Here is a 22,169-nt window from a genome sequence, read left to right as displayed (position 1 = left end):
TTGTGACACACAAACCTGGCATCCCTGACAGCAGCTGTGCTAAAACCCAGAATATAGTAAAAGATGCTCACTTGGTAGACATATCACTGTGCAGAACCCATAGCAGATCATTATTTTTGTTGCACAGCAATGAGCTGTTATGTCAGGGGGTTTTAAACATAAAAAAATGAATTAACAGTTGTTATATCGTAATATAATTACTGTGGCAACAAGTGAGAGATATTCTAGAAATGTACATATGGTCTTAATGAGGTGAAATGTGGGCTAGTGCACTGCATTGAAGGGTTTCTGGTGAGAAGCTGGTGTTATCATTCACCGTCATGGGTGATTTGATATCCTCGATCCCACTGCGCAGAACAAAACCGCATGTTCCAAACCTCAGTGACTGCAGAGATCCTAGAGAGCAAGGACGACAAACACAAAATTGTTCCAGGGTGGAATCAGCCTACAGCCTTTATTGCACATTCCTGTTTGGTTTTGCTCTGACCACATCCTGGCATGATGTTTATGCAGTGCAGAAAACACATTGTCTTGTAGTTTTACCTTTCACCCTGTGAAAGCCTGAGATCACTACATATACCAGACTCCTTTCAATTCAGGTACACATATATTATATTTTTTTCATTTATTTTTCTTTCTCTTTTTATCATCAGTGACAATGCCTGCAACATGCTTCAAAATCTTCATTTTGGCAAACTACAAATAAATTAAAACACATTCATAGAACACAATTTGACATTTAAAGACATTAATAAAGAAAATTAGGACAAACTGAACCAACGGAGGGAAAAGAAATACAAAGAAGCGGCTTCTGCTCTTTTTCATTACTTTCTTGCTTTTTTTTTTGAAAAAAGAAAAAGAAAACAAGTTAGCTAGCTAACAATCACAGACCACATGCAGATATAATACAACAGAATCATCTCACTCGTTTGGACGATTAACTCTGTTAGTTAGTTTCTGCAAACTACTGATCTAAACTATATCACAAAATTATGCTTTAAACCGGAAAACATCCAATTTCGCGATATTTTTGACTGGTTATAATAAGTCCTTGGTATAGTATCTCCTCTCGCTAAATAGGAAAACACACGACCACTTCTCAATAATGTCCAGAGTCTGGAGAAGACCAAATGCACTTCAGTAGTGATAAGAGATACCATTTGCGACTAGACAGAAATCTGCAATAAGCCACCCACGAGGGTTTACGCGAAGTTTTTACAATCACTGCAGTGATACGAACATGAATTACAGGTTGTCCAGTGACCAGCGTGTGTTTTTTAATTTCGGTGACCAGGATAAAATGATCATTGTATACAGCAAAATGTAGTGCTTTCCACCAGATTGAAGCACTGGACATTAGAGAACCTTAATATCAATAACACAAAAAGCTACTAGACAGAAATAAATATATCAGTAACGGATCAACAGTGTTGTTTCGCCTCCTTCCTCCTTCAGGGCATCAGCATTTGCTGTTTTATCATTTATACATCAGTGTCTTCGTCCTTGTTTTAAATTAATTAGCAGCTTCTCATCTAACATTTGAAATCGTCAGTAATAGCAGAGAGTCTTTCTACTGAGAGCGCAGCAGTTACACACGGGAAAACACACAAGGAAATGGTGATAAAGTACATTAAGCATTTGGCACATACTGTTTCATGTCTGGAGAAGACTACCTTCAAAATATCATATGAAACAGCATCTCACAACAATTTCTTGAGGGTGGTCTTCTATGATTTTTCAAACCTTGAAGCATAATTTTAAGGGAATATTTTTCACCCATAAATGACAGTTCCGTCATCATTTACACACCCTAATGTCATTCCAAACCAGTATGACTGACATTCTTCTGTAGAAAAGGAGACATTTTTAAGAATGTAATGGTCATTCTTTATATATGGTCATTCTATTCTATGGTGGTTCTCCATGTAAACATGGATGTGGATTGGGGTTGTCAAGCTCCAAAAAAGACAAAAAATTCACCATAAAGAAAAATAATATTGGTCAACAGTTGTGAACGCTATATTCTAGTCTTCTGAAGACATGATAACTTTGGGTTGCCAACAAAATCCCAATATAAGTGGGATCTTGTATAATCTTCCCATTCGCCGTAGCTCCTATACGGTATCTCATTGGCATTTCCACATATTCAAATGTCAAAATCAGGATTTATCATGTCAATGACAACATTGACATCAAATTTGACTCGTGGAGTTTAAATGTGCCATATTTGAATGGACACGGACAGTGAAGCGCAAGACTTTCTTAGTTCTTTACCTAGGCCTTTACTCTCATAAAAGTATTCTATGGCTTCGAAAGACTATTTTCGAGATTGACAATTTAATGGAAAAGAGCAGCCAGTACACTTCAGCATTTTTCCTTTAGTGTTTCACTGAAGAAAGAACATCATCAAGGCGAGAAAATTACAGAATCTTCATGTCAACAACTCCCATGATTTTGCCTTCTCGACTATTGTGTCATTTGTATTTCACACACCGTATGAAGAGCACCATGGGTGGGGTGGGGTCTAAAATCTCATTGCTCACAAGATGCAGTCTGAGCCGTTCTGGATTCACGCTGACATTTGAAGGAGAAGTCAATAAACATCAAGGCGTCGAGCTGCAGCTCTCTCGGAGCATCAATCAGGCAACTAAACGAGCCGCCCTCATTCCTCAAGGTTTCTGAACAAAGAAGTCGCCCCCTCAGCGTCTCTCTCTCTCCATCTCTGTCCTTCTTCATCTGGCTCTTGTCAACAGTAGCGGCACCAGCTACCAGTCCCGGTTTTAAGTCATAACTGAGATTGTGCGTTGATTTACGCAGTTCGAGAGTGATGTTTATAGTCATGAGACCTTATATCCTGGGCTGTCGGCCATTTTGTCCTGTTTACTGTTGTTCTAGTCTAGTATTGATCAAGCACACAGCACAGTGATGCAGAGTCAGTGCAAGGCGGATGAATCGGGGCCCACAACCACGAGCGTATCGATCGATGAGCCAAAATAGTACGAGCGAATCAGCACAATTAATGTTTGATCGTGTTTGGGGCATCAGCTGTGGCATCGGCATGTGAAAGTGCCAAGTTACAGTAATTCCCTATGTTGTCTCACAAAGGGGTGGGTCCGCTTAATCGGCATTGTCCTGTCGCTCAGAGCTCCATGGGGACAGATGCCACGATGAACACTCAACATCTCATGTGCAAACATCACCATGTCTGTCACATGCCTCTCTCTGTCGCCAATACTAAGATCCCATTGGGATGTCGACATTCGTTAATGCCATCTGGTATCTAAATCATCAGAATTAAGAGCTTTTGGTCTTCTCCAAAAACAAATCATAGAATGACCAATAGAGGTGGTTGACTTTTTTTTTTCTTTGACCTCTGCATAAGCAACGAAGACTCTGTTCACACTGCGTATCTATCCAATTTTTCAAATCTGAACTTTAGGACTGACAGTCCATTGTTTTATAAGTGATGAAATCTGGTGTTTGTTCAGATTATGTTGGTTGCCATTGTATTGACGCAAGCATTAGCATGATGCCAGACTTTCTCATTGTATTTGAAAACATATGGGTTTGTAAACTGGCTTTTTTCTGTTCAGACTTCAAAAAACAATTGAATTTGAAAAATCAGATATTTGCTGCCTGTCTGAACAAAGAAATAGAGTATTTTTTCTCCATTGGAAATCAATGACTAGCTACGCAACACAGTGATGTCTAAATTTTGCCACGCGTACAGAGGAAAAGAAAGAGCACAGCTCTACATAAATTACAATCATCATGTTGCATCCAACTGTGAAAAACAGCACAGCCGATGAGGAGGAAACCAGAAAAACCGAACCTCAAATGTAGTGTAATGATCTGCTTATCTATTAAGTGTTAACAAAGTCATTTGCATGTAAATGGAGGCAAGTCTGATGCTGTTCAGTGCAATGCATTGTCAGCTATAAAAGGAAAGAGGGATTGGATGGCGAAGAAAATAAGCAAAACAGACGGATAGACAAGGATATAGAGTGAGGATGTGGGATTGGTGCACATTTAACTTTGCTTGGAGCCTCAATCATATCCAGAGTCCTTAGCTGTATGTAGCTGCAGTGACGCCCACACTCATGAGTAATTGTGATGTCGCAGCGAGTGTTTGGTCCATGGCACCTCGATGAAGAAGAGTGAAGGACGGGGTGATGGTGAATGTGCCACGTTGATGTATAAGATATGATGCCCTAGCTTTTGTTTTTTTTCGTAGTTAAGTTTGATGATGAAAAAGAAGAAAACCCAACTGAAAAAAGCCATGTCGGGATCGCGACATCAGCCGTCGGACACGGGAGGGGACACCCAGCCATACTTCTCGTGGGTCTTGACAAGGCTCTTGAAGGTCGCCTCAGCTTCCTTGCGACTAAAGGCTTTCTTAGACTTGCCTGCTTTCCTGCAGATACGACCCTAAAGAGAAAACAACATTTGGAGAAATCAAGATTTTCATCTTTCAAAGTGAAACATACTGAATTTAATGATCTTCAAAAGGAATACTGGAAATGGAATTGTTGGATGAGGTGTTCAAAACAATATTATAATCATAAAATAAAAATAATATTTGAATGCTTCATATCAGCATACAATTTGCTAAATATTTTATAAATGATGAAACAACATAAGCTATATAATTATAAATATGAACACGCAATACAAATTTTATCTAAACTTTATAGAACATTTTTGGATAGTTGGATATGAATATTGTTAAAAATATAAAATGTTATATAAATTAATACTTCCTAATCATAGTGTATAAATGCTGAATATATAACAAATATATTATGAATATATCATATATATATATTCATAATATATTTGTTATATATTCAGCATTTATACACTATGATTATTAAGTATTAATTTATATAACATTATATATATATTTTTTTAAATTATATATAATGTATATATATATATATATATATATATATATAAATAGGAACATAAACATGCAAAATAAATTGTATCTAAACTTCAGAGATCAATTTTGCAGTGAATATTCTGTTTCAATATTGGTGAATATAATTTAATAATATTATTACATTTTTGAAAGATTTTTGAAGCACTTTGTAGATTTTTGAGGACACCTGAATAATCTGCTTTGGTCTTGGAATTCTCTCATTATTATTTTACAGTTTAACATGCAAGTCAGACGTCTCTGCCTGTCTAAATAGGCGCTTTTGTCCAGAATCGGCTGCAACGATCCAAACATTTTGACAAGAAGTTTATGATCCCTGGATATGCACTATAAAGTCAGATTTTGTTCAACCTAAATGACTCTCAGCTATTACATATCTACCTGCTACAGAGAGACACACTATACGTAATCGTTTAAACGTATCCATTATATTTCAAGAGATGGGAAGCAGAAAAGCATAATTCTTCAACATCCTCTTAACTTAAACATAGGGCAGTACATGGAATGTGTGTCCAAGAGAAAAATGACACAAATGACCAATGATCTTAACGGATTGTGACATTTCCTGTTGGACACAACATTTAACTTTCAAATATAATTCATGTCAAACAATTTAAAGGTAAAGTGTAATTTAATCATGTTATTTTGGTTTCTATGCCAGTTTAATATACAAACAACTATACGTAAGACATTCACACATCCTGAAGAGTGTCAACACTATGGTCCTTTCCAAATGTTGAGCAGGTCAGTATGTTAACTTGTAATTTGACCAATGCTAAGTTTTGAGCTGAATTAGTCATTTGCAATTGCACTATTCCATGTGATGTGCAAAGAAAACTAATTTAACCCTTTAAATGATGTACATTTATATGATTGTACTTCCTTTATTCCCAAAAAATCAAAGATGCTTAAATCAGATCAGCCTAGTCTGCCAAAATCAACCTCTAGGCCTATGTATGAAATCAAAGTTGAGGTAAAGTATGTAGGTGTGTGTAGTCTGATACCAGATTTATTTACCTGTTTTTTTCATATATTGTATAACTCACATGCAGAAGCAGATGTGTGAATGACAGATTATCGTGTGATTAAATGGTCCTGGTGCTCCATTTTCAGAGGTTTTCCAATTTTCAATTTCAAAGCCGACTGCTCTGAGCTTTGAAGACACAGTAAATCAAGAGGCTGTGCGTGATAAAACCTCAGGCTGAATTATTTAAACAAGCTTCAAGACCATTTTAACACCAGGTTCAGCCATTTTGATCACTGGTAAAGGATAATGGGAATATAAATGATGCAATGGTGCATCCATGATTGCGGCATCCCACAGTAAAACATCCAGCTCTCATAGAATGACATTCCTCCCTGAAGTGATCATTTCAAAGTTTAAATTTTTTTTATTTTGAATGCTGCAAGGCAAAGAAATGGGATCCCCCTTACTTAATATGTCTTATGTAAACGTCTTAGACAGACAGACAGACAGACAGACAGACAGATAGACAAATAGACAGATAGACAGATAGATAGATAGATAGATAGATAGATAGATAGATAGATAGATAGATAGATAGATAGATAGATAGATAGACAGATAGATGTAGGGGTTGGGTTTATCTTTTTTAATTAAGGGAGTTTGGCATCATTACATGTGTATTAAAGGTTAGCAAGGCAAAGTTTTTTTTTTGTTTTTTGGGGGGAATAATGTACATGAATCATGCACTATAAAACCAGGTAGGCTATTTGTATAGCAAATGGAAAAGTATTTATCAAACTCTAAATCCTGTTCTGCACTCTGCCAATGTTTTTGGTCTGACATCCTTAAAATACCAGCCAACAATCTGACATGACCAAACTAATGATTTTATAATGGGGTAGACATTTTAAACAAGCCAAGGTGTGACAGTGAGACACATGTACACTTCTGCATAGGCAGAACAAATGCCATATTTAAAAAAAAAATTTGACCAAATAGGACTGTAAATCCCTATTTGGATATTTACAAAAAGGGTTTTTTTAATGGAATAGTTCAGCCAAAAAATGATTTACTCACAATGTTCAAACAATGTGAAACACAAAATAAGACGTAGGCAGAATGTCCTTTCCAACAAAGTTGGAAGCTGCTCTAAAATCTAGTTCTTTTTTCACAGAAATCAATTACAAAATTTATAAATTTTGGGGTAAATGTATCCTTTAAGGCCAGTCGAAGGATTAGGTTCGGCATGCAAACCACAACCATCCAAATATGCCACTACAGGCTACGTATGAGAACTCACAGACCCAGCATCCACTAAATGAGCAAAAAGGATGTGCTTTCAGATGCCCCAGGACTGAGGTCAGTCTAGTGCCAGTGCTGATGTAAGACAGCAGGGACAGTGAGACAGAAATAGCCAGCTCTTCCCTCAGGCTCTATCAGTCAGGATGAGATCTAATGGCCCAGAAGTAACCGCCTGTGCTCAATCGAGAAAAGCCTGCCCCATCCTCTCAGAAAAGCCTGTGATTTTTGGATTAAAAGGAGCCAATGGAGCCTTAATTAAGCTTTATTCTGTTTACGGTCTCTCTTGGAAATCGCTTCTCTTACGCTTGAGAGGCAACGGTGGAGAGCGCTAGGGACGAAAGCGAGAATGCGTGGGGAGTCGTGCCGATGTTAATCCAGGTTATTTGCATCAGCGTTTTCCCTGCAGCATGCTAAGGGCATCACTGACGTCTCCCTACGCTATTTTGGTTTGGTGTGTATAGAGTGCAACGCAGCACCCGTGTGAAGTGCCGGATGGGTAATCCTGTGAATTGAGATCAGTCAATGGTCTCGCTCGGCCTCTGTGCATTCTGGGACAACACAGACAGTAGGGATTATGTAACCGACATGTGCCAGATAAGGGTAAACAGAGTTGCTCTTTGCATCATAGCATCACATGAAGCGTACACCTGTTTGATGCTGCTTACAGTCTCATGTCAAAAGGGAAGTTGTCTGTAAATTTAACATGACAAAGAAGCAATATAGTTGTTGATCTCTAAGGCAGAATATACTCTTGATTAGAGACACATGACAGGTCTTTTCATTTCCAATCTATAGCCTATTGGTCAATGCATGTAATGGTCTTAAGCATTCAATAGTACAGTGTAAAATGACGTAGGTATACAAGAAGTGCATTGTATAAAATTATTAATCTAAATGTTAGTAAGGACACCTAATATAAAGTGGGACCCAATAGTTTTATGGCTTATTTATTCTGATTTAAAAAGCCTTCAAAAACAGCAAATGTCTGAGCTTTGGTATGCAGAAATATCTCCCAAAACCAAAGAAAAACTACAAAAACAAACTTAAAATTTAAAAGATTGTCAAAGCACATTAAGTTAAAAGTGAATGAATGAACGATTCAGTGAAGCTAAAATTCTCCTAAGGCGCTAAACCATCATAAACCACGAATGCTCTACAGCAAAATGTGGCCTGTCCTTTCCTTTTATAATACAATAGCTGCATGTTAATTGGGGGTCTGTTGTGTCAGTGGCAACTAAAACTGTAATTACCCTTGAGTGCTTTGGGTCATTTGGGGAAAATTGTTATCTAGTCAACGCTGCCTCAGACTCATCATGAATTTGGCATTTTAAAGCTCTTGACAGGTTGAGGTAAGTTACAGCAGAGGGTTAATGGCAAGTCTCTAGCTTCATTATGGATTCTCATCCATTTCCATTACTTACGCTGGTCTTTGCAATCATCCTTATAAAGGGACTATCTAATGACCGATGTGATCTATCTATGGAGCCCATCTAATCACATTACTAGTTAAGATCCAGGCTGCAGTACACTCTTGAGAAAAATGGCCCGAAATAGCACCAGATTATAATTCTGTTGGCTTGCAACCACACCAAAACCATTTTTGGTGCAAAATGGAGACTTGCAGATCTCAAAAAGGCACTCTTTAGGATAATATATGTATACACTGACTGAAGATTTTATTTTTAAATGCAGGTGAGGTGTAACATTTGAAATGTAGTAGGAAATATCCTATAAAACATAAGAGCAACCGATGTAATGTGTACACAAAACCCACACTTCACCATACACTCTTAAATATAAAGGTGCCTAAATGGGTTTTTTATTCTTATGACATAAGAGACTCTTTTTAAAGTTCCTACAGTGCAATGTGATAACCTTTTTATGGTACTTCAGAGAATCACATATGTCCTAGAGCATCAATAAATCCAAGAAGTCTTCGCTTTATTCTGTTAATGGATGAACCAATAAGCTGATCAGAAGAACCTCTAATGGAACATCAGGAACTTTAATAATCTCCACAGAACCATAAAGACAAATTAAGCACCTTATATAGATGTCCAAAACGGTTCTTGATAACCAATGGTTCTTTGCTGAAGATAGAATTCATTCAAAAATGACAATTCTGCCTCATGTTGTTCCAAACTGGTGTGACGTGGAAGATAAAAACAGCCTCAGCCACCATATACTTCAATTCACTCTTAAAAATAAAGGTTCCAAACGGGGGTTTTCACAGCGAGAACATTTTCTTCATTTAAAGAACCTTTTGTACAATTGAAGGTTGCATATATGTTCTTCATAGAATCATTCTTCATAGAACAATTGATGCCAATAAAGAACCTTTATTTATAAGACTGATGTATGGAAAAAGATGCAATGGAAGTGAATGGAGACCGGGGTATCTTTTGTGTAGAAATAAAACCATACCGGTCTGGAACGACATGAAGGCATGTTTTATTCTGTTTTACTTTGTAGTTACATATGTAACAGAGTAACAACGCATTGAATGGACGTTGCATCTTTTTTCACGCTTTTCACCTGTGCGCCGATGCCAAAATGGAGGATGGCGTCAAGAAACATGAGATGAGAAGAAATCAACGCTGCTATGGCAATAACCCATCCTCACCTGTCCTTTCACCAGACTGGCAGCGAACTGCCTCATCACGGCCTCGACGGTGTACGCGCTCGACCAGCCGCGGGGCGTTAATAACTCCATGCAGATAGCGCCGCCGTCCAGCACGTATCCGTTCTCCAGCCGCGGCGTGAGGACGCGCATGAACGGCGGAGAGAAGGGGAAATTGTCGGGGAAGGTGACATTCAGCAGTATGTACTCGGTGTTGGTCTCCTTCATGTCCTGCCACAGAGCGGAATCCTTGTCCACCTGGTGCAGCTTGACATTCCAGTCAAACAGGTTATCGTCCGCCAGCTCCACCGTGATGAAGTTGTCGCCGAGCCGCCGGATCTCCTGCAGCTCCTTCATCAGCCTCCGCGTCCGCACCTGGGTGCAGTGCTGTCGGTTCGCCGCCGGCGGGGGCATCACGGAGCCGCTCGTCGCCTTACTGCCAGCCGTTAGCGGTTTCTCTTTCGTGTCCTTGCTCGGTTTGTCCTGTTTAACGGCTGGCTTGTCCTTGCCGGACACGTCGAAGCGCCTGGCTTTGATTTCGGGCGTGCTGAGGATGTTGTTGGTCTCGTTGCTGGTGTTGCAGTGCTTCGTGTTGTTGTTTTTCTGGTTGCCTTTGGTCCCTTTCAGTGAGCCCTGGTGGTGATGCTTCGGGTCCTCCGTGTCTCGGTCGTGAAGTCGAATGAGCCCGATTTTTCTCAAAAGAGTAGCCATTGTGATGGTTCGCCGTTCGAGGTGAGTGTAATGGAGCTCGGAAAAAAAGACGTCCGCAAAGCAGCTCTTCCTCAATGCATCATTTCTCCCCGCGAGTGCACTGAAACACAAGAGCTCTCATTTAATACGCATTCCTACTCCTATAATTCCCTGTGAGGCTGCACACCCGCGGCTGCTGCAGGAGGCGCGAGAACGTTGCTCGAAAATGAACCGATAATCTGGCGCAGGCATACAAGAATTAGAAGAGCGGGAGCGGAGCACCTCAGGTCAGTTGGCTTCCGCTGTACCTGGACGGAATGAGTAATCAAGGGTCCTGCACGAGTTATTTTTTTTCTTCACACCAGTATTCCGACAAGTCCCGCCCTTGACCTGATCACTGTTTGCTGGAGTTGCAACAGCTATGTGATTGACTTCTAAACTGTCCAATCACAGACCGGCAGTGTCATACTAACCAATCCTGCCGTTGGACGCTGGACTTGTCTGGATGCTGGTGGATGAAATAAAAATAACGCGTTGCTCGACATCTATATTATTAACGCTTGTATTGTTAGTAAATTTTTCTGTTATAAGACAATTCATATTCGGCGTATTGTGCATTTGTTTATTGTTAATCTTGGTGTTTTTTTGTTTTGTTTTTACATGTAATTTCTATATAAAATGAATCTCTTCTTGTATTTTAAATGAGTGCTGCTTTATATGTTGTTGGGTACAAATAAATCTCATAAACAAAATTTTGTATCATTGTACAGCCTTGTGTATTTGCTTGTTTTCTCCCTGGCGTTTTCTACAATCACTGTAATATTATATAATATGCTATCAGCATTAATAATAAAAACATCTAAATAAATAATGCTTTTTGGCCTAATGTTTGGGTTGGGAAGAGGTCGAGTTTATGATTCATCAGCTTCCAATGAATCAATACACATTCTTCACTTAAACCGCGCATTGAAAAGGTAAGTGCACCAGAAGGCTAGTTGCATTAATCTTTTGTGTTTGAACGAACCATGTTGCTGGCCATCAACCGATACATTATATGTCATCCATATGTTATGTTGAATTATATTTAGCGTAATACTGTCAAATTGGTCAATGAAATTGTTTCAGAGTAAATCCAAAATATTTCACAATTATATTTTATGGAACGTTTTTTCAACAATGACTTTGCAGCAATTCGAAACGCTTTACAGCACAACGAAGGATTCTGTTACCAAGGTAACAGTCCATTCTCACTCGCTATTGGATGAAACGCAGCCGGAAAGCAGTACGCTGTCATGGAAGCTGCGTTGCGTGAGCTGATGTCCGTCTTTTGTCAATAATTTTATAGTTTTATCTTGATAAAATTAACCTTCATTTAAAAATACAGCACGTCATGGCCGAAAAGTTTGATAATCTCGAGGAACACCTCGAGAAATTCGTCGAAAACATACGACAGCTTGGAATTATTGTCAGCGATTTTCAGCCCAGCAGTCAAACAGGACTCAATCAGAAACTGTGAGTTGTAATCTGTTTTTTGAACACGAATACAAAACATCATGTTGGTTTAAACAAAAAGTATCTAGACAGTAATAGTGATGTTTTTAGCTGTAGACTTTCTTGGCTCAGTATCTGTAATATTGCCTCATTCAGTCACGACTCACGAGTAAAGCCTGTAAATGATTGGGTTATTTATTTCCTCAGGAATTTTATGATCACAGGACTGCAGGACATTGAGAAATGCCGACAGCAGCTACATGATATCAACGTACCGTTGGAAGTGTTTGAGTGAGTATCACATTTCATTATGGAGATGCATTGAGAATATTTCTTGAATCATCTTGTAATTTTTGTTGTTGTTGATTGATTTTTTAAATTGATTTAAAAAAAAATGAACGTTACCCTTCTTTTGCACTCATTCCTTCTATGTACCAATTTAATGAACATACCTGTTATATTCAAGAAAGATCAGATATCACATCTGTATAAAAACATGAATTGCTATGATTGATTATTGATGTTTTGCACTGTGCCCACAGGTATATTGATCAGGGTCGTAACCCTCAACTCTACACCAAGGAGTGCTTAGAGAGAGCTTTGGCTAAAAATGAGCAGGTCAAAGGAAAGATTGACACCTTGACTGTGAGTATTGGTCCAATACTAACACAATGAATGACTCATTTGGGAGTGCCAGCAGATTATTTGTTATGAAAGGACATACGTTTTTTTATAATTATGTTACCACTCCTGCTTGTAGTTTTATAGTCATTTATAATTATAGTTATTCTTGGAAAGTATGTATATATATTGCTAGAGTAGACGGTTCTTTGCTTTATACATTTCTGCTGTAGATAGACGATTTCCCGATATGTTTTGAATAATACAATCAAAGGCACATCATCTCACCCTCTTACAATATTTTGCGGTTTCTCTTTTTCTCTTCAGAAATTTAAAAGCCTCCTCATTTCTGAGCTGGGAAAGGTTTTTCCTGAAGAGATGGCTAAATATAAGGCCATTCATGGAGATGACCCTCCTTCATGATTTACCAGTGCCACAACACTTCAAACGCAAGATGTACATATGTTGATATTAATATAACATGTTTTTTAAGGTTAAATTCATCAGTCAAATATGCAAATTTTTACAGCTTTTTCATCTTTGTATTTGCCTTTGTAATTCACAAGAATACAATTTGAAAACTGAGGGATATTTTGAGAAACCCTTGAAACAGTGAAAAGCTTTTTTTTCTTCCATGCATTGTAATTTTCGCAGCATAATTTTTTTATTTTTCAGTTGAATAAATGATTATTTTGTGTAATCACAACAACCAGTCTTTTTTGTTATATCGACCACGTTGTTTTTGATCTGAATGCATAAACGTTTCAACAAGCTGTTATGTAACCTTTATCGGGTGTTTATTCGGTTGCATTGGCTCCAGTGGTCTCAAGTTACATTCTGGCATGCTCTTTTTCGCCATGCGTGTAATCTCACACTACTTGTCTGGTGCCGTGGTGATGGAATTGATTCGTACGTGTCCTCCTTTAACTACATGACATTATTCACGAGCCATGACTGAACTGAACTGGGAGCTTACAGTGGGACTTTACACTAGATGACAATTTAAGGACTGTCTTTCATGTGACGACAAATCCGAGGCGTTCTTTATGAATGTCTAATTCTGAACTTTGAAAGATAGGTCATTAGAATGGTAATAGCTTTGTACTTGGGCAACAAAGACTGGAGATTTAAACGTGTGTCTGAAATACCTTTGGTCCAATCGGTGGTGGTTTTGTAACTCCTTTGTAAGGCTTTAAGTCTTTCAAGACTGTTCAAACTCAGAACATCTGCTGTACGATTAGTCACTCCCCTTCACAAAAAGACTCTCTTAAGACTTTTAGCCAGTGTTTGGACTGGAATATAGTGGATTGCATACTGTATAGTATGCTCTGCCTATTTAAAAAAGAAACATATGGGAAATGTATAATACATTGACAAACATGTCATTATGTGTACATTTTGAAAATTTTTAATTTAAACAGCTCAACATTTTTATTTTATTTTACCATGGCAATAATACTTCCGGTAGATTTACAAACAGTATATGCAGAGTTATTTTAGAGATGGATAAACGTTATTGATCGACAAGGGGGAGAATAGATGTGTCTCAATGATGTGTGTGGAACAAGGTCATCACAGAAGAGAATCATCTCTGTGAGTTCTCCATTGCTTTTTAATTTTCTGAGCTGCCCTTTTTCTTAGAGTTCATCTTTTGTAAGCACTCAAACACAAAACCTGTAGTGGGAGGACAGACGTAGTAGTGTTACACAAAAAAACACTTTGTCATTGAGAGGTGGTGTGCAGGGGCAACCTGCAGGCTTTGTTCAGAGGCTTTACGTTTTTGTGGGTGAATAGTGAAATCATCTTGTGACTCATGAGATGGATCATGTTTTTTTTCTGTAGTATGACCTTCATTTCAACAAACACCTCTTCAGCGTCTTCTAACTGAAGAGCAGTGACAACATCTGGAAGAAATTAACAATATATTGCTAATTAAGCAGTTTTGACTTAATGTTGTGATCATTTTAAAATATCTAAATCATTCTAGCTGTCTCGTTCTATTGGCCTTCTAGTAGCGTTCTATACAAAATGTAATACTATGACTTACTGCTATGATATCATTAATATTTGATTTTTCTTTATCCAGGAGAGAAACCTTTCTGACAATTACAAGAGTGTCCTTGCCAAGTGAGGCAGCAAATGAACATATACACAAAACAATTTCTAATAAAACAACTTCTTACAAACATTCAGTTCGATGACTTGTCCTCCAGTCATTGAATAATGGTTAAATTTTTGGTTCAATATAAATTATACAGAATTTCTATATAATGCTTATCCTGTATGTTATCATTAATCTATATATTCAATATAGTACGGTTTTTCTGAATTGCTAAAACACATTTCTTGAAACTATCACTTACTTTCTCAAAGCCTTAAACACAAAACCAAATTTTCAAACCACATTCACAGAACCTCTGACTCTTCTTGCAAAATCAAACAATTGCCTCAAAACCGTTTTATCTGTGCTCAAAATCAAACAACGCTTTCAGATCATACACACAGGGAGTCAATCTTATAAACACTTCAGATCATTCGTTAGACACTACATCAAAAAATGGAGAACACAGAATCCAAAGCATGCAGTTACAGAAAAAAAGTATATTGTAACAAAGTATAAACAAATTTTGCCATTACGTAAAAAAAGTATAGTAATGACAATTTACAGTAGTAAGGTGAATAAATTGTATACTGTATCTTCAAGTATAGTATTTTATTATATTGTATTGTAGGCCTGCATTATGTATTGTAATATGTATTGTAATAATATTGTATAGTAGGCCTATAAATGTCTGTATATTCAGCACTTGCATACTGTGAAAATACAGTGACCCAACTGCAAAAGCCAAAAAGGTTACAGTAAAAAAACTCTAAATGAAAAGCATGTTACAGTAAAGTACACTCTGAAGAATTGTGCAACTGCAAAATCAAGGTCAGTGAGAGAGATGATTCTGCTTCAGTATAATGTCTTCATGTTGGGTCCGGCCTATAAGGACTTTGTCCACATCACAGACAATGTCGTCTCTGCAGGCAAAGGGAAAAACCTTAAAGCAGATCCAACCTTGACAATATTCTCCACAGCTTGCTCTTTCTCGTCCTCATTCTCTTCCTCCTTGTTCACCACCTCTTATACACATACTCTTCCTCTTATATTGTTTCCATCAGCGCAACATTTTGAGTTATACTCTGAACTGACTTGTATTATGTACAGTTGGTTTGGTCACATCTTTAGAAATAAGTGTTAACAATTTTGAGTCGTTGTGTGTAAACGATGACAACAGTGTTGTGGTTGGGTTTAACTTTTGCCTGCCTGTGTTAAGCGTTTTGAAACATAAGTGCATCACAGTGCGAAATGTGTTTTAGTGAGTGAGAATGTGTTTAGCGTTTTGCAAAAAGAGTGCATGAGATTTGCAAACAGGTTTCAAACTACCTGAACTTGTTTAATGTTTTACAGAAAGAGTGATTTATTCGACAAATTGGTTTAGGCTATTGAGAATTAGTTTCAGAGAATGGAGTTTAGTGTTTTAGCAATTCAGGAAGACATTAATGGTGATATTTTAGTTTATTTTAGTTCTCTTTCAATATGAATTTCTGGCGGTTTTTTAACTTATTTTTTGATTGTCTGCCAGGTGAAAAGTACTTTTTTTTTTTTTTTTTTTTTTTGCGTACGGACAACAAAGTTGTCAAAACAAACCCCGTTCCCACGGATCTGCGAAAGCTACCTTTGATAATATGCAAATAAGGCCAGTAGTTGGCGATGACACTTTGTAAAGAAACACCATGCGCCAATAAACTGAACATGTAATACGAATGCGCATACCGTCAATTTGCGTTTTTGTAGTTTACACAGAGACGATAATAGTGTCGCTTTTTAAAAACTTTGTTTTCAGGCCCCCAAAAAGCCATTGTTGTGTAAATCAATGGCTAAACCGCTTACAAAGTTTTACGTTTAGTTTTTATTTTAGATATGTTTTTAATACCAATTATACTTGCATTATCAAGCCCCACATTTGATGCTCTGTTGGCTCTTTCTAAGTGTGCATGACATCAGGAAGTACAATTACTTTTCACATACTGATAAACAAGAAATGTTCTCAATGAATACATGTGTGTGGCTCTATTAAGTGGCATGTGAAGACCAAGTATTGTAACCCATACTCAGAATTTGTCCTCTCCCCCAGGGGAGCGACTGGGGGGTTCAGTGACTTGCTCAAGGGGACCTCAATCATTTCCTGCCGGCATTGAGAATCGAACCCTTAACCTTCAGGTTTCTAGTCTTACTCTCTAACCACTAGACCACAACTATTAGAGGCTTAACATACAGCAAATATTGACCCTCATTTTACATCAAATGTAGTACGCCAGCACAAGCAAGTCAGTATCACATGCATACGACTCTCTTGGTAAGTGGCAACCCAATGCTACCTTTGATAATATTATCGTAATGGCTTTGCAATGCTAATGAAAGGTGCTGCAGACCGACTGTGATTGCAGTTGTGCGTGCAATCCTGAAGAGCTCCGGACAGTTTGATCATCTTTTCCTCTTGATTAAACACTTTCCACATGAAGGAGAGCATTGGCTCTATTCAAGGACAATCACCCCCTTCTGTGAAGGTCATGAGGAAGTCAAACCCCTCAGCCTTCTGTTGCAGTTATCACCATAGCAACTTACCCCGCCTGCCACTGATGAAGACAAAAGCCACCGTATAAGGGGACGAGAAAAAGGGGCATGTGTCGGAAAAGGAACTGATGCATATTCAGCAGACACACATATGTTCTGAGCAAACTGCACATCCCATGTGTGTTTGAGTTTGTCATTTATTTTTTGCCCTTCAGGGTCAAAGGTTGCAATAGCTCTGAATTAGCTGAAATGGATCAGGTTTTAGCGTGCAAGTGCGGGCGTGCATGTTAATATCAAAGCAGCAAACATCTCAAACCTTTAATTGAACAACACTTGACTCACTTCATACGTAAATTCTCATGACTCATACAGGATGGAAGTTTCCTTGGTGGGTGTTCAGCTTTTATGATCAGTACGTACGACTTTCCCGTGCCAGGAACGTGGACTCATTTGGAGGTAGAAAGTGTAGCCTTGAGGGTTGCTCAGAGAAAGGGCAAGGCTGTTGATCTCTCTGGTCTCCATGGAGATGGAAGTCTTGCTCTCTCAATCCTTTCCTCATTAAATCCCGGCATGGCACAAAGCCACGGCAGATCATGCGATCCCGTATCTCGCCCTTTCACTGGAGAAAAACCAACCTTTACATTGCTAAACATTTATATACCCATGCAAATGTTTACTTGTATGGAATAGTTCAACCCATAATGTAAGTGCTGTCATTATACTCACCCTCGTGTTGATTTTAACCCAGATTGCTGTTTCTCTGTAGAATACAAAAGGAGAATGTTTTAAGAATCTTCCTGCAGCTCCTTCCCACACACACACACAAAAATCTTCAGCAAAATATTAAATTTTTTGTAAACAAAAAACAACAACAACTGTATATGGTCTTCAATTATGGGTTAATGAAACAAACTAAATATTTTCAATATGAACTAATCTGTTTGTTGCCTGAATGACGATTCAAGTTATTGGTTTTAACTTGTGTTTCTATGGGGGGCATTTACGTAAGGCAGAAATTTATAGAACAAAACACGCAAACACAATTACCATGATGAACGTTTAAAAAAAACGCAATTGTTAAAAAGCAAGGCAATGGCAAAAGATGTTTGTCAGAATGTTTATGGTTGCAGCAGCGATGCTTTAAAGGTGGTGAACCATAGACTTTACTTTTTGAGTAAAATGAGAGAAAACTGAGAAAAAAAAAGAGTAGGTGAGGCTTGATTTTAGCGCACCTCCTGTTCTGCCAAGTTATCAAAATGACGGAATCAGAGAATGAACAGCATTCAACATTTTCAGATTTTGACTACATAGTTTTATTTTCATGCTGACTTTAAAGAGGATGAATTTAAAGATGCAACTTTTCCAAAAGGATATAACCCTGCAAACCGTGTAACAGCTAAAGCATGGTGTGCTATTAGCATGCTAGCTACACCAGTGCTGCCAAGAGTATTACAACATTTTTGCAGTTATCGACTAGTCAGTTGCTTAGTTTGAACTTGTCTAGCCTAATTTGGAATGCCACGAGGATAAGTAAACAATACCAATTTAGGTGAACTGTCCCTTTAAGACATTGAAGTGAGGCTTGTTTTTAGAAACCTCCTTCCCTTTTCCAAGAAGGAGAGGCTTTCGTTTGCTCATCCTGCAGCATTCATTTGAATATCACAGGCCCGTTGGGATTCAAACCTAATTTCTTCCCTTCCTCACTGTCTATCTTCCCTCAGCCCCAGGGCTTCTTATTTAATATACAATCAGCATGATTTCCTGACAAGCATCTAGCGCATTGCAAGAGCGCAGAGGCTTACGCAGCTCTTTGAGTTCCCACAGGCTTAATTAGAGCTGTTTGTTGACAGCTTTCAGGTTTCAACCACTGTCCTCCTGTAGGAGTAATGATGGTGTTATGTTGGTTGTTGCACCAATGTAAAATCTATCAGTGCCCATCCCTGTTTCACACAGGTACTTACAGATGAGTGATGTTGGCAGCTGGATAATTAATATGGGGTCTACTGGTTGTGTGCTTGTTGTCCTCCGTGCAGCTCTGCCCGGGATGCGTAGTATTCTCACACTTCCTAGTGTGATCCAAGTGTGATATCATATACAAGGAGAGGGGCATTCTCAGGATGTTGTCCTGACTTGTTCTCTTCTCAAGGGATGATTCAATTTCCAATTAATGTTGAAAGATTTAAATGGAGTACAAGGTCATATGGTTCATTATGTGCAAATAAGCGAGTACTCGGAAGAAAATTTCATGCAAAAATGAAAAAAAAAATGTCTGTTCTTTTCAATACAATTAGTGAAGTGAATGGGTATTGATAATGTCAGGCCCCATATACAAAATCATGTGATATACAGACAGAAATTTACATTGTCATTCACTGAAAACTGCACAAACTTAATGCAACGCAAACACTTACAAGGCACATGGTGTGAAGCGTCCAACCCGATCTCATGGAAAACGTTACTATTTTACAAGGTAGTGATTTGGTATGAATTCGTATGATGTGAATCGTATGACAACGTACGATTTTTACAATAAAGGTCATGAAGATCCACTCCTAACACCATTGCAGATAGAGTGTCTCGCTTTTGTCTGTTATTTCCTCCAACATGATTATGTTCAGCAGTAGAAGCTAGCGTTAAGGTGCAATAATGCCAACTACTATGTTGGAGTGTCAACCAGATAGTTACTGTGGTGCTGGATAATTTACAATATTATCATTTGGTGGTATTAACAATATCATTCATGTAATTTTATAAATAACATGGTTATCGTCAATACTAGTATATTGTGACACCTCTACTTATGTATGTAATAAAAATATGCAAATGTAAATTCTTTTCTTCATTAAAACAATTGCATTTGTACTCTGAACAATACGTATGCCTCTGATTTTAATTTAGAACGCTTCAGCAGAAGGGATCGTAATTAGCATGCTATAAATGCCAACTGGATGCTAATTTATTTTATGTATAACTCCACAGTGTCGTAAGACAGACGCTTATGTGAGCAGAATGTCCCCTTTGGATCTGGAAGGACGATGTCAGACGTACATCAAGCCCCATAAAACTCTATGGCACAACCCTGCCTTTGTCTTGCCATTTGTCCCACACTTCTGTCTCCTTTGTAGACACGTGTGTGTTTGTGTATGAATGTGTTTATATACACACACCTCAATTGGGACATATACTGTACCTCATCTACCACTTAAACCTGGAGAGACTTTAATGACCTGGAAGACAGTGGAGGAGGGGGACACCTAAATATTAAATGTCAATGTGTCACGTAACTCATGCATCATTTGTTCTGAAGACATGAATGAACATTATTGACAAAAGTCATGCTACTATTTTCCAAGCCATCCAACGTAAGATTTTACTTGTGTCAATATAATCTAGCTGTGAGTTTTATAGAAGTGAGTTTTGCATTCCCAAGCACCCTCACATTTCCTTCTTAAAATGAAAAAGTCTAATTCAAATGATTGGTTTGCAGTTGTTTGGGGGATGAGGTTTGCAGGGGGGTCAGCCATCATGATTCAGGGACCCCTGCATGAATAGAGTTGGGGGGAGGATATGGACGCCTGCATGTCTAATAGTCTGAAACAGGCACATTGTATCCAGCTCGTGCCTCGGGATCTTTAGGTGCAGCAGATGTGAGTTATGCATGGCCATTTGAAGATAATTAATCTCTGTCTCCTCTGCTCTCTGCCCCCCAGATCATCAGTACAGCCCGTCTCTGTGTCTTTACGCACTTGCACACGTGTCCCACAGGGAGGATGTGCAGGGGGGCAACCTCAGTTTAATTCTGTGCAGATCTGAATGTCATCAAGTCTTTATGGCTTCAGCTAGAAGGGAGGAGGGGGCATGAATCTCCTTGTCATTTCTTTTTGCTCCTAAAACTGTGAAAGCAGGGACGTAATCGTAGATATTGAGGGGGACACGTGCCATCCAATATTCAGATTAGTGGGTGATCAATATGGTATCTTTGGTTATTTTCCAGCTTTTTCCAGTGATTTTAAGAATGCATGATGCTAAAATTCAGACTGATACCTGACTATGATAAAAATCAAGCACTAAAATCAAGACATTTTTAAACGCTAAAAGTGAATTTAGGCATCACATTATATGCACATTATAAAAAATGGATATTCATTTTGAGATTTGGTAAAGATTACATTTAACCTCTATTAAATGATCACTGCTTTTAAAGATTAAGTGAGCTTTAGATGATGGCAAATGAGGGGAAAAAATAAGGAAATATGAGCAGCACAATAAAATATAAAAATAGTGACTCATACGATAATAATGAAAAATAAATATTACTTGATACACTCAACCAAGTTTGGAATCAGTAAGATTAAAAAAATAAAATAAAAATTAATACATTTACTCATCAAGGATGCATTAAATTGATCAAAGGTTTATAAAGATAAAGATTTATAATGTTACAAAAATTTCTATTTCAAATAAATGCACTTCTTTTGAACTGCTATTTATCACTGCTATAACTACATCACATTTCCACAAAAATAGTAAGCAGTTTATTTTTATTTTTATAATCAACACATTACAATGGTTTCAGAAGGATCATGTGACACTGAAGACTGGAGTAATGATGCTGAAAATTCAGCTTTGCCATCACAGGAATAAATTACATTTGAATATATATTCTAAAAGAAAACAGTAATTTTAAATTGTAGTAATATTTTACAATATTACTGTTTTTACTGTACTTTTGATCAAATAAATGCAGCATAAGAGACTTCTTTCAAAAGCATAAAAAAATTCGTACCAACCCCAAACTTTTGAGCGGTAGTGCATTGTACATCCCTGGATTGATGTCTAATGTCTGGATCCTGAAGCAAACCCAGTTTAGAACAATTGGGTTAATATCTTTTATTTTTATGATAGTGCTTACAGTATA

General features: G+C 37.9%; 2 protein-coding genes across 2 annotated transcripts; one reads left to right on the top strand and one right to left on the bottom strand.

Annotated features, from left to right (window-relative positions):
- Positions 1–817: 817 nt before the first annotated feature.
- On the bottom strand, positions 818–11,346 carry ube2ql1 (ubiquitin conjugating enzyme E2 QL1). The gene is made up of 2 exons (XM_082185320.1): positions 9,832–11,346; positions 818–4,428 (listed from the first exon to the last, which is right to left on the bottom strand). The coding sequence occupies exons 1-2, from the start codon at positions 10,537–10,539 to the stop codon at positions 4,297–4,299; spliced, it is 840 nt and encodes a 279-aa protein (XP_082041446.1). The 5' UTR covers positions 10,540–11,346; the 3' UTR covers positions 818–4,296.
- Positions 11,347–11,780: 434 nt separating this feature from the next.
- Positions 11,781–13,330, top strand: med10 (mediator complex subunit 10). Its single transcript, XM_082185331.1, has 4 exons — positions 11,781–12,030; positions 12,217–12,300; positions 12,552–12,654; positions 12,958–13,330. Exons 1-4 carry the CDS (start codon positions 11,909–11,911, stop codon positions 13,051–13,053), a joined length of 405 nt encoding a protein of 134 aa, XP_082041457.1. The 5' UTR covers positions 11,781–11,908; the 3' UTR covers positions 13,054–13,330.
- Positions 13,331–22,169: the final 8,839 nt, after the last annotated feature.

The sequence above is a fragment of the Leuciscus leuciscus genome (assembly GCF_965113295.1).
Source record: "Leuciscus leuciscus genome assembly, chromosome: 12".
NCBI lineage: Eukaryota > Metazoa > Chordata > Actinopteri > Cypriniformes > Leuciscidae > Leuciscus > Leuciscus leuciscus.
The sequence above is the reverse complement of the archived record's forward strand: the minus strand, read 5'-3'. Positions and strand labels throughout refer to the sequence as shown.

Excerpts from the sequence above, each read along its gene's own strand:
- ube2ql1 (XM_082185320.1), bottom strand. The coding sequence starts at position 10,539 with ATGGCTACTCTTTTGAGAAAAATCGGGCTCATTCGACTTCACGACCGA. Across the intron at positions 4,429-9,831 it reads CCAGTCTGGTGAAAGGACAG|GGTCGTATCTGCAGGAAAGC; the intron begins GTGAGGATGGGT and ends TTTTCTCTTTAG.
- med10 (XM_082185331.1), top strand. The coding sequence starts at position 11,909 with ATGGCCGAAAAGTTTGATAATCTCGAGGAACACCTCGAGAAATTCGTC. Across the intron at positions 12,031-12,216 it reads ACAGGACTCAATCAGAAACT|GAATTTTATGATCACAGGAC; the intron begins GTGAGTTGTAAT and ends TTATTTCCTCAG. Across the intron at positions 12,655-12,957 it reads GAAAGATTGACACCTTGACT|AAATTTAAAAGCCTCCTCAT; the intron begins GTGAGTATTGGT and ends TTTTCTCTTCAG.